At 45.7% G+C, this 12,500-nt stretch overlaps 1 protein-coding gene across 1 annotated transcript in view; it reads left to right on the top strand.

Annotated features, from left to right (window-relative positions):
* Window positions 1-12,500, top strand: part of tgfbr3 (transforming growth factor, beta receptor III) — a 111,789-nt gene that overhangs the window by 84,847 nt on the left and 14,442 nt on the right. The window contains exons 12-14 of the mRNA XM_048252716.1: window positions 933-1,133; window positions 3,630-3,923; window positions 6,492-6,624. Coding sequence (XP_048108673.1) covers window positions 933-1,133; window positions 3,630-3,923; window positions 6,492-6,624 — 628 coding nt within the window. The remainder of the gene's footprint in view (window positions 1-932; window positions 1,134-3,629; window positions 3,924-6,491; window positions 6,625-12,500) is intronic.

Genomic DNA, 12,500 nt, shown 5'->3' with positions numbered 1-12,500 from the left:
AATCATACCTCTTATGAGTTTTCAAGGGTTATCAGGCTTATCATTTATTATAGATTAAAGCTGTCTGTTGTCAAATGTTTGAACATGGGAGGCTGATAACTCATCAAGGATGCAGAATGTGTTCTGTGTTAGGTTAGGAAGGATCTGTATGTAGTGGATGACCAGTTTGAGCTGGATTGGGAGTCTGGATGGTGCAATGTCTGGTCAGAACCGGCAAAGTGTAGGTTTGATGGGGCTTCCAGAGTATCTGGGCCTCGAAGAGACTACAACTCCCAGACTCCCTCAGTGCCAGTAAAGTGCTTGGTTGGCTCATGAGTGGGATGGATGATTCAGCCTCTGACCGCCTCGCCACATGATGTCTGTTTCTTGAACTCTCAACCTGACATTCTGGAACGTTGCCATTCCTTTTCCTTTTCTACTTCAAAGCCATTCTCTCTCTCTACTCCTCTCTCTCTCTCTCTCTCTCTCTCTCTCTCTACTTCTCTCTCTCTCTCAGATCCCATTTTGAGACCTCAGCCCCTCCAACTTTCTTTACCTCTGTTTACTACCATTCACTGTGTCTCTTTCCCCTTCTCATATTTTCATTGCTCTTTTCATATTCCATCTCTCCCTCTCAATGTCTCTGTTGTCTACCTCTCATTGTCTCTCTCCCACTTCCTGTGCCTCTTGTTGTGTTGTTTTTCCCCTAGTCTTCTGGTATCTCTTCTATCACTCTGTCTCCTGCTGTGACTAAGCAGACTGACCCACAGCACAGATAGGTCAATACCAGATGCATTAATCTGATGTCAAAATTGAGACCATGTTTTCATTGGATCTCCTCTATCATTTTCTTTCCCATCTCTCCTTTCCATCTCTCTTTCTCTCTCTCTCTCTCTCCCTCTCTCTCTCTCTCTTGTTCTCTCTCTTGATGGCTCTGTCCTCTTTCACCCCAGTTCAACTGTACGTACCGCAAGAACCAGAGTCCAGACCACGGCCCCCCTAGCCTCTTCCCCGGCCCCAGCTTCCCTGGAGGGACAAAAGACATAGTGGACAATGTCACCTTCAGCATGCAGCTGCACAGCACCAACCTCTTCCTCTTGGACCCCGACCAGGCCTTCTTCACCGTCTCGGAGAACAAACCCATCTACGTGGAGGTGAAATAAGCAAACCCCAACACAAAGACAAATATCAAATATACACCAGACATTTTACAGTTGATTGCCTCCAAAGATATATGTAGCTGAACTGAAGGTCAAATGTGAATCGTTCACTTATTTACCAAAGGGATATTTGTGCAGTAGTTTATTGGTTCATTTTTAAGAACTCACTGTAAGAACTGTAAGAACGTATGGGAGTATGCACTGTACAGTATGCAACAAAAGTATTCCATTTTCATTCCATTTTCTGTGACATACCATTTTGATAACTGCTGTTTATGTAGTGCTTTTGTGTCGGCTCTGGGGTGCTTGATGCTGAAGGTGTATAAAAGGGTGTGATGGGAGGACTTGTTTTGTTAAGAGAAGAGAACCTCTGCCTTCCGTTTGGCTCTGCCACTGTTTCATGCACTAGTGAGAGAGAATCTGCTAGTGCTACCCTTGCACTGGATGAGAAAGGAGCAGTATAGCTCATGTCTTGTTTTACTGCCTTGTTGATACAAGGTCCCAGAGCATTTCAAACTTTTCAAACCCCCTCTTGTATTTTCAAAGCCATAAAGTGGGTGTAAACGAATGATATCACAATATATTACATTTTACAGTGTATGTTATGTATATAACATATATTACTTTAATGTTACATTTGGAAGTATTTAAACCCGCATGCACACAATGAAAAGAGATGGCGTTTTCTTTTGTGTTGGACGTATGTAGGATCTGTCATGCCAAGTCAGGACGTTAACAAGGTCTGTCTATGGCTCCAATGAAAACATTGTTCCAAAAGATGATGCTGTAAAAAGCAGCCCCTGAGGAGAGGCTCTGTTTCGGAGCGGCCGCTTTGAAGTGGCAAATTTATGGCCCCGACAGGAGCAAGGGAAGATGGCAGAGTGGACAGAGCGCCAGCGATGCCACAAAGGGCCTCTCTGTCCGTTGGCGTCGGACCCTATCCCTTGCTCCCCTTCTTCTCCCTCCCTCTCTCTCTCTTTCTCTCCCCTCAGTCTCTTTTTCTGTCCCTCTCTTCTCCCCCTCGGCCGAGGGGTTCGCACGGCTTTGAGAATTCTGACACGCGGCGCCCGGGTTCTGACACACGTTCCCAGGCTTGGGAGGATGACCTCTGCGTTCGGCACGGTCATTGCCGGTGGAGCAAATGTGGCCTCCGTATGTCCCAGTTACTCTGCTCATTCATCTCTCTCCTTTTATGTTTGTGTGTGTGTGTGTGTGTGTGTGTCTATGTGTGTGTGTGTGTGTGTGTGTGTGTGTGTGTGTTCACGCATGTTGGTGGCACAGCCAGTTCATGTACTATACTTAAGTGCCTGGCACAAGCAAAGGCAGGAAATAGGATGTGATAGTTTTATGGCTCTTGAGTAAGTACTTGTATCTGTGCTTGTGGGCTGTGTGAATTGGTGTGTGATGTGTGTGTGTATGTGTGTGTGTGAGAGAGAGAGATAGAGAGAGAGAGAGAAGGGGGAGAAAGATGGAAAGAGAAGGCAGAAAGTATGGGGAAAATGTGTGTTCCTTCAGGCGGACGAGCGTAACTCAAGGCAGGCAAACGTATTTGTCAAGCCTGGAGCAGCGGTGCCACAGACAGAACCAGATGTGTAACACACTTTATTTTTCAGCAGAGAAAGTGAGAAGGAGAAAGAGAGAGAGAAAGAGGAGAGAGAGAGAGAGAGAGAGAGAAAGGGACACCATAAGTCAGGAGGAAATACCTCGTGGTCTGAAAGACGGAAAGATCCTCTTAAAACTGTTGAAGGCAAAGAAATCTCACTTTGAGAAAGCTGTGATTCTTGGACAAGCTCGCCAGCAGGCCTCTGACACAGTTCCTCTTTGCCTTCCTCCCCTCCTGTCTTACGCACTCTAATGCTTACAGTCTCTACTGTTCTCTTCTCCTTCCTCTCTTCCCCCTCCCTCCCTCCCTCCCTCCCCTCCTCCTCCTCTCCTCCTCTCTCTCTTTCAAAAAAAAAAAACCAAAAACAATGAATGACCGGTTTCTAGTCCGGGACGTGTTTGCTTTGATCGTACTGAGACAAAACTCTCGGCAAACGCGCGGCCGGCCCTGCAGCTCGGGCTTAATAGGAGCCAGAATGAACAGGAGTGGTTGTCAGCTGCACTCATAGAGGCATGATTTACCACGCGCTGAGTGGAAGCCGATAAGAGAGAGCGGCCGCCATGCCTCCCACTCAGGGTGCAGGCGGCTTGGCAGCCGTGTTTGGTTACGGCTGTCCATGTGAAGTCGGAGGACAACCGCTCCGGGGACGGAATGCAATTAATGATGAGGTGTAAAGTGCAAATCACACCAAGTATTTCCTCTACATGCTCTCAGACATCAGAGTGAAAGGTGTTTATGTAAGATTGGATGTAACTCAATTTGGACAATTTGTACAATTCTGTTACAGAGAACTGTGCCAAGAATCAAGACTAAGGACTCTCCCTCTTTGTCTTTCTCTCACTGTTTCTCTGTCTCATGTTAAATGTGTCTTCTTCCTCCCTTTACAGGTGTCTGCTACCAAAACAGATCCTGATTTGAGCTTCGTGATCCAAACCTGCTTCCTCTCCCCAAACTCCAACACCAACATGCCGTCGGACTACACGCTGATCGAGAACGTCTGCCCCACCGACGACACGGTCGTGTACTACCCGTCCCGAGTGGACCTGCCCATGCCCCACGCCCAGACTGAGCGCAAGCGCTTCAGCTTCACCTTCAGGCCAAAGTTCAACACCTCGCTGATCTTCCTGCACTGCGAGATGTCCCTGTGCTCCAATGGCCCCAACAGCAATGGACTCCCTGAGGTAGTTCCCTAGTCCTCCCCTGCTCTTCCCTCGTCTGGTTTTCAGCTGTCCATAATGGATTTCTGTCTTTCATCTGTTTCCATCTTTGGCAGTGATTTCCTAGTGGTTAGGGATCTGGCCTTCCAAATGCAGCACTGGTGGTTGTTCGGTCCCAGGGGCTGCCAACATTGTTCCCCAGAGCAAGGCCCATAACCCCCATGCTGCTCCAGTGGGACTGTCTCTATAGTTACCTCACTGTAAGGTGCTCTGAATAAGGAGCATCAGCAAAATTACGAATAATCATATAATATCTGCTCTACATTTCTTCCCTTTTTTCTCCTTTTTTCTACTCCTCAGTCCTCATCTCACCTTAATCTCTCTCTCTCTACTTCTCTCGATGCCTCTCTGCTCTTCTCCTCAGTGTTTTACTCTGTTGTTTTCTTTTCATCACTCTCTCTTGGCTTCTCCTCCTTCTCCTCTCCTCTCTTCTCTACTCAGTTGTTTCTACTCGTCTGTCTGCTCTTCGCCCGTCCTCAGTAAATCAACATAGATTCCAGACTCCTCAGGTCTCTTGAGAAGCAGAGAATCTCAGACAGCTCCTACAGACTCTCTGCCATTGTATAAATCAAAGCCTGCATGCATAAAGCACCTCAGAGTGTAAGATCTGACTCAGGATCAGGCTTGCCTGTCTGTATCCCAGTCACATAGATGATGTTTATACAGAGCAGTCCTGATTGCTGACCAGCACTGGGTCTGTAATGAATACAGGCTGAGAGCCAGGGCATTGGCACAAATCAAATCAAAAACATGGAAGTTGGGTTAAATGACAGAGAGATTCAAATCCTTTGATTTTTGTATGAAAGGGCCTTCAGTATTTCAAGTAAACTGTTCCGATCTTTGCCTCTCTTGGACTTGGGCCTCAGATGAAGATAAAGTGTTCGTCCGTGTCTCTGGCGTGATTGCCCAAGTGAGAGTGTCGTGGCTGTGTGCTCGGCACGGTGCAGTGTTGTTCAGAGGGCTGTCGTTGGCACATCCTGCAGCTGCGCGCCATCTGCCAGGCCTCGTCCATCCTCGGGCCTGCTTGCAGGAAGCATAAATCTCCTCCAGGTCTCCCGAACAACGCCACTGCGCTGAAGGAAAACAAAGCCTGCCTCCGACTGAAGTGTCGTGATCTTTTCTTTTCTCTCCCTTGCTGGGCCCTCCCCAATACCTTCTTCTTGTCCATTAAGCTCTTTCACTACCTGCACTGCACTTCACATTCATTTCCCTTGATCACTTCTTTTCTTTTTTTCTCATTTTCTCCCTGCAATCTCTCACACACTCTCATTTCTCTCTTTCTGTCTCTCTCATCTCCCTGTTATAAGTTGAGCTGTAGAGAGTGGAACTGCTGACTCAGATTTGTGTGGCTGTGGTGTTTACTCTGTAGCGGTAATCTGGAAGGGGATGAGAGATGAGCCACTTTTAAATAGGTACCATCCTCGTCAAATTACATGTGCGGTTTTTGGGAGATCAAAGGGGTCACTCCCTCGCACACTTCTGAGAGAGACAGGACTTCAGAGAGAGAGGGAAGGAGAGACAGAGGATGGGAGAGAGAGGATGGGAAAGAATTAGAGAAAGGGAGAAAGAGGATGGGAGATAGTTTGATAGAGAGACTATACTAGAACTGCCCTCAAACAGGACCCCAAATGTCAAGCCTCCTGACCCCTTTTGGCTATATCAATCAGCTCACAAAGCCTTGTCTGACAGTGTAGATGAAGACACAGACCAGAAATGATTACTGTGTAGAGATGACATGATGCGTTTTGTTCAGTTGCGCTTGTCTTGTTGGTTTGCTTCAGCATCAGTTTTACTGTGGAAATATAGTCTGTGAATTAAGGTCCCCTTATCTGTGATGCATGACATTATTAACACTGTTCCGGTGGGCTGAGGTGCTTGTAACAGTATGTCACTTTAGTTCTCTTTTGTAGTGCTATGCTTAAAGGTGCTCTAAGCGATGCTGGGTAAAGTCACTTCTGTTGACTTTCAAACAAAACAGAGAGCTAGCTCGCTACTTCCTCACCCTCCCTCCCGTGCTGCTCCCGTGCAATTGAAACTCTCTTAAACGCGCATCTCTTCTGTGATTTGCTGGAACAGTTTGTTATGTTTTGATGGGCTAGGTTTGCCCAGGTTGTTTCTGTTGCTATTTTTGGAACCTGGGCTGTCCACAGAGGTTGTGTTTTTTTTACAGTGTATTCAGGACACAGACAGCTAGAGGATGGTTAGATGATGTTTGCAGTAAGTGACATAAAATGTTTTAGCCTTAAAAATGAGTGGCATCACTTAGAGCACCTTTAAGGATTATTATGCTAATATGACATGCCCTTAATACCAGTGTCACAGAGCACTTGCAAATGGATCATGATGAGATATACGTGTTAACATAATGCTTAACAAACAACTCATATCACAGGACTCCCTGGCAGAAGATATTGTATATTGTAAATACAAGAAATAAATAGAAAAAAACTGTTCTGTATGTTTAACAGGCTCCTGTATTAGTATTTGTCTCTGTGTGTCACCAATGCTGTTTCTGCCTTGGGCTCTTTGCAGTGCATGCTGCCAACCGAGGCTTGCAAAGAGATATCCATCTCCACCATCCTGAAACTGATGATGAACACCAAGACCTCCACCAAGCCCCTGGTGGTCATCTCTGACGGAGTCATCCCAACCATAGAGCTTCCAGGTAAGGCCAGCACATGTGGCAGGACCCCTTAGCCATTCTCACACTACATGGATCAAATTGTCATGCTGTCACTGTAATTGACTTAAGTCACTGGCCCAGGATGAAACCAAGTTCATGGCGAATTGGTGTTGTTTAGTAATTGAATCCGACAGGCATGAGTCCTTTTCCTAGAAAAGGCATGTTTTCAACACACACTCCTCAAGCCAAGGCCCCTTGTGGGCTGCGCTAATAAGGAGATCTACGAGTGTATGATCTCACTGACAGTTGTAAATGAGGAGGGAAAAATGGGATTGTGTTATGGGAAAAACTCAGTCATATCTCGGTGGGGTTAGGGACAGACAAAAAGATTTACGGATTTAGAGTTACGGAGACAGAGATAGAAAAAAGAAAGCTCTGTAGTGTCCAGTGTCCATCCATCCAACCATAGAGGCCATATTCCCATCGGACAGATGACCTCAGATCTGTGTCCGACCCAAGACTAGTGAAAGCCTAGAGAGCTGTATTGTGGCTGTTATGGTATTTCAGTCCCAGGCCTCTGTGGAGGCACCCCTTTGTGATTACATCCGGACCCAAAGTTGGTGTTGGTCTGGTGCATCACAGCCACGCTAATGAAGACCAGGGTGCTACACACACACACACACACACACACACACACACACACACACAAACACACAGGGATGGCCTGTTGTGTGTGTGTGTGTGTGTGTGTGTGTGTGTGTGTGTGTGTGGGTAGGGTGTGTGTGTGTGTGTGTTGGGTAGGGGGTGTGTGTGTGTGTGGGGGGCAGGAATTGTGTCAGGCATAAGGGACATAAGGGGGACAGAGTATTTCACCAAACTGTGGCAGGCAGTTGCATCTGGAAAGTGTTAGCATGTGGTAGGGAGTGTATGAGGTTAAGTATGACTGTATATGTGTGTGTGTGTGTGTGTGTGTGTGTGTGTGTGTGTGTGTGTGTGTGTGTGTGTGTGTGTAATTTGTGTAGAAGACAGCTCTTGGGGAGGCCTTGTGTCAGTTCTGGAACGTGGGTCCCATTTTAAGTTTTAGCTGATTAGTAAACAAAGAATGTTCCAGCACCAAACCACAGTTGTTTATACTTAAAGTCAGTCTCAGAAGTCCTACTCACTCCAAAGCACACACACACACACACACACACACACACACACACACACACACACACACACTTTAGGGACAGAGAGAGTGAGAAAGGGGCGGCCTGAAGAACCATTTCAGAGCAGCCAATACAGCATCCGTCTCTCATTCTCTCTCCAACCTTTCCCTTCCTTTCTTTTTATTGTCATTCTCTTGCATTCCCGTTCCCATTCCCTGTTTGTCTCATCCTTCGTCTCCATGTAGAGTGTATGTCGTAACTGTGCGGTCAGCTCAGGAGGGAGGGGTACATCAGGCCGGGGGCTTAACCCAACATCGCACTTCACTAATAATGACCTAATCTTAGATGGGGGTGATATCATGAGAGCCTGAGAGCCTCTCTCCCTACACACATACACACACACTCTCTCTCTCTCTCACACACACACATACCAACGCATAAAGCTTCTTCCTCATCCACTCCAGCAGCCAGTGAGCTCTCCCCCATGTGAATTGAGTCAACCACCCTGACTCACTTCTCTAATGGAAATCATTCCTCAGTGATTCAGCAATACTGCGAATGCCGTTACTCCAGCCCACGGGTAATAGAGTGTCCCAGTGACGCCACTTCCATTTGCCTCCATGGGACCTATCTTTCAAAATATTTTGAACGCCAGTCTATGGCGAAAAATAAATTATTTTCTGGTCCCGGTTGACTTGTGCCTTGAATTACCCATATGATGTTTGTCAATTTTAAAGACACATTTTCATGTAAAGACATTTGCAGTTTGTTTCGTAACTATTGAATTACAACATTGTGAAAGATCGTAATTCCAACGACTACAAACCCATCAGTCGAGCTAGTGACGTTAGCTCATTCACAGCCACACTAGATTGTACAAGCATACCAGCAACAGGTCTTAATTGGGCTTTCCTTTGCCGATGAAAATACCATGAGTCAGAGGATTAAACACATCAGGTAAGTTGTATTCGTCCATAGACGAATAGGGGCATAATAGGGAATAGGGGCAGCTGTGGCCTACTGGTTAGCCCTTCGGACCTGTAACCGGAGGGTTGCCGGTTCGAACCCCGACCAGTAGGCACGGCTGAAGTGCCCTTGAGCAAGGCACCTAACCCCTCACTGCTCCCCGAGCGCCGCTGTTGGTGCAGGCAGCTCACTGCGCCGGGATTAGTGTGTGCTTCACCTCACTGTGTGTACACTGTGTGCTGTGTCTGTTTCACTAATTCATGGATTGGGATAAATGCAGAGACCAAATTTCCCTCACGGGATCAAAAGAGTATATATACTTATACTTAGACTGTACATTAGATACTGTTAAGTGACATAGCAGGCAGCAAGATGCAACCGTTAACTAGCATAACGGCTAATCTTATCGTTAATTATGTTGGTGACGTACATCGTTCGAGACGAGAGATGTAGTCCATTGAGCGGATTCGCACAAAACCAGCATAACTTTTGAAGTCTATCGAACAACAGTACTTTCTTGACGTGAAAAATATCTTTTAAATTCACACACATCATATGTGAAATCCGTGGCACAATTCAAACTGGACCAAAAAATAATTGTTATCTCTCCATTAACTCCCGTTCATATTTTTTTGAAAGATAGGTCCCTTGTAGCGGAAGTAAAACGGAAGTCACTGGGACACTCTATAGGTACCTTCTGAGCCTACGTCATTACGTTCACTGGAGGCAAAACAAACCATCACCTCAGCTGGGAAGCTAAACGAACAGTCATATTTGGGAGGCTAAAGGTCATCATGGTCTCATCTTGCTGTGCTGTCGGGTGCCAGAACCGAAAAAGTCATCGGTTAAATTTGAAATAAGTAGGCTACAGTTTCCAGTGAGAACGTAGTTGTTCGTTTGACTCACGATAACCCAAGCCTTGTATCGGAACGTCACATATTACCAATCTTCCCGTATTTCCAACCTCTTTACATGTAGGCTATGCCACTTAATATTCATTTCTATACAAACCAAGACGGCGGATTCCTAAAGAAACGCAAGCGCCCACACCATAAGTGTATCTAAATTAGCTATGTACCAAAAATTTAATTTTACCGTGACTCGAAGAGCTAAACCAAAGATCCTTGATTAGCTACTACTACTGTGTAGCCCAGCACTAAACTCTGAGCGTGGTAAACGAAATTAGATATTTCAGGCAGTAAAAGCCCCGGTAAGAAACAAACTAGATTTTGTTCAAATCTACACACCTATGGCTACTGAAAAATTTGAGGTTCATTTATCAAATGTTATTTTGAAGTATTAAAAAACATTGTTGTTTTAGAATTTTCGTACGAAATAGTTGGTAATTAGCACGTTTGCGATAGGCTACATCTTTGCCTTGTGACATTGGCGCTGGCTCGGTAAAATGTCGGTTCGGCAAACACAAAACTCATCCGATACGTCATTGTAGGCCTATTGTAAGTCTTGGACATGACCATTTAGGAGATAGTTATATGCATTCAATGATTTATACACCCTCAGCTTCTCCTTACTGTAGACACATGGTTTTTCAATAATGTCCGGCCATTCAACTGATGGCAAACCTGTCACTCTTCTTTCCAATCACTGACGGTATTGGGTCTGTCAGGATGGTCCCATCTGATAATGTAGCCTTAGTTTTTTCAAATAATCCTCCCGATCATGTACACTGAGTGTATGTACATATTGTGTTATATCGTTACACATTTTAGCAAAGATTTTAGATTAGGCTACTGTCTGATTTAAGCCGCCTCACTAGTACTATTCAAATAGCCGCCTCACTATCCAAACAATTGTTTCTGCCTCCAGTGACGTCACGCCCACCCAAATGTTTATGTTTTCCCCGCCGTTGCGAAGGGGTCTATTTGGTGGCTATGGTCACCAGGGACGCCTTAATACCACCTGAGGCCCCTGGGCTATATGTTTTTTAAGGCCCCCCCCCCCCCAAATATTAATTATGATTAAATGATCTGACCCGACACATAGCGTGCACTTTTGGTTAATAACATGCAGTGTAGTCTATCATTATTCAGCCTATGTAAAACCTTTACATAAACAGGAACAGAAAGCCCTCGAATCACGTCCGCCTACCCATGTCATCGCTTATCAAAAAGGCTAGCCTACTGCATGAAAACAAGCGTTGAACTTTTACAACACTGGCTGTAGGCTAAGTTAAAAGATGGGTACACATATGGACGTTTAAAAGCTTTTCAAAAGTGCATGTGTTTGTCATGTCGGGGGGTTCCCCAGGAGTTTTTTTTAAATTCTGTCTATTTAACACACCAGTTTAACGCAGTTTGGGAGGGACAGAAATACTTTTAGCCTACAGAACAAGCTGGCTCATGTGACGTGAACATGGCTACCTTATGCATTATCACTACACTACATGGAGACATATCTCACGTTAACAATGGAGAAAACATAACATAGACTATTATATGTGCGAATGGGTTAGCACAAACTTAGCTGTTGGTGAACGGAGATGCAGATCACTAATTCATTTATTTGCGCCACAGCACATGTTCTGCGTTCACTCCAATGAGACAAGTGAAATACATGTTTTTAAAGCCATTTCATTTCCAGGCTATTTGCTACGATATTTACCTGCTATGCCTTCTGTTTTCATGGACAGTTACAGGAATCCACGTCATTCGTTTATCGTTGCTTCAATCCTACCCACGTTATCTCCAGAGTTTATATGATAAGTTTGTCAGTCAGTTTCAGCCTCTCCTCTAGCTCCTCTACACCCGTTGGGATTTATTACGTTTTGTTACATTTTGTTACACTCTAGAATTGGAGAAGACAAAGGGGGCCTCTGCATGTATGTAATTGTAGAGCAGTACGATGTGCTCAATTATTTAGGCTAGCTCCAGAGTAGGCTAATGGCCTTAATCGGACATGCCGTTTATTATTATTGATTATCATTATTATTATTAGGAGGCCCCTCATTGGTCGAGGCCCCTGGGCTGAAGCCCAGGTAAGCCCCTGCATTAAGGCGCCAGTGATTGGTCACAGGTTGTAACGGGGCTCCGGCGGCGCTTGATTAGAGACTTCCAGCCAAAAGCAGCCGCGATGCTCGGACCGTGGTCCAACAGAGTGACACGGTGGCAGACACTTTTGATTACGGTTGGCCTTTTCGGTTGTCTGCTCTGAAATTAGCACCAGCAGTGTTTGCGCAGTTTTATGTAACGCACACAAGATATGATGGGCATAAGATATGATGGGCCTAAGTGAATCCAGATTCACTCCCAGCCCGTGGGTGTGAATCCAGTGTGAATCTAAAGCATTTCAGTGCTGCCACACGGCCCAGCCTGCAGATGTGGTTCTGCCCGGGCAGATTGATAGTCCCTGCGCTATGATGAAGTCAACTCAAGCTGTGCCATAATCATAATGAGCGAAATGCAAGCTGGATCAGATATTAAAAACAAACTCCACACTTTGAACACAAAGACATCTCTCATGGTGGGAAGGCGGCTGGAAAACAAGTGGTCTTTTCACAGCAGCTATGGGAGAGAAAGGAGAGAGTAAGAGAGAAAAAGAGAGAGAGAGAGAGAAAGAGGGAGAGAGAGAGAGAGAGAGAGAGAGAGAGAGAGCCCTGGATGGAGTCCCAGCGCATGCTCTGCTCCATCTGCAAATCAAAGAGAGACGTTTTTGGGACCAGCGGCCATGGCCATGGAAAAAACACGGTGTACCCTTACGGCAGGATCAGAGCGACCTCAACACATTGACCCTCCCCTTTACACACAGACACACACACACACACACACACACAGATTGGAGTTGAAA

Source organism: Alosa alosa, chromosome 9 (genome assembly GCF_017589495.1).
Source record: "Alosa alosa isolate M-15738 ecotype Scorff River chromosome 9, AALO_Geno_1.1, whole genome shotgun sequence".
NCBI classification, from domain to species: Eukaryota; Metazoa; Chordata; class Actinopteri; order Clupeiformes; family Clupeidae; genus Alosa; species Alosa alosa.
Note: the sequence above shows the minus strand (reverse complement) of the source record. Positions and strands in the feature narration are given on the sequence as shown.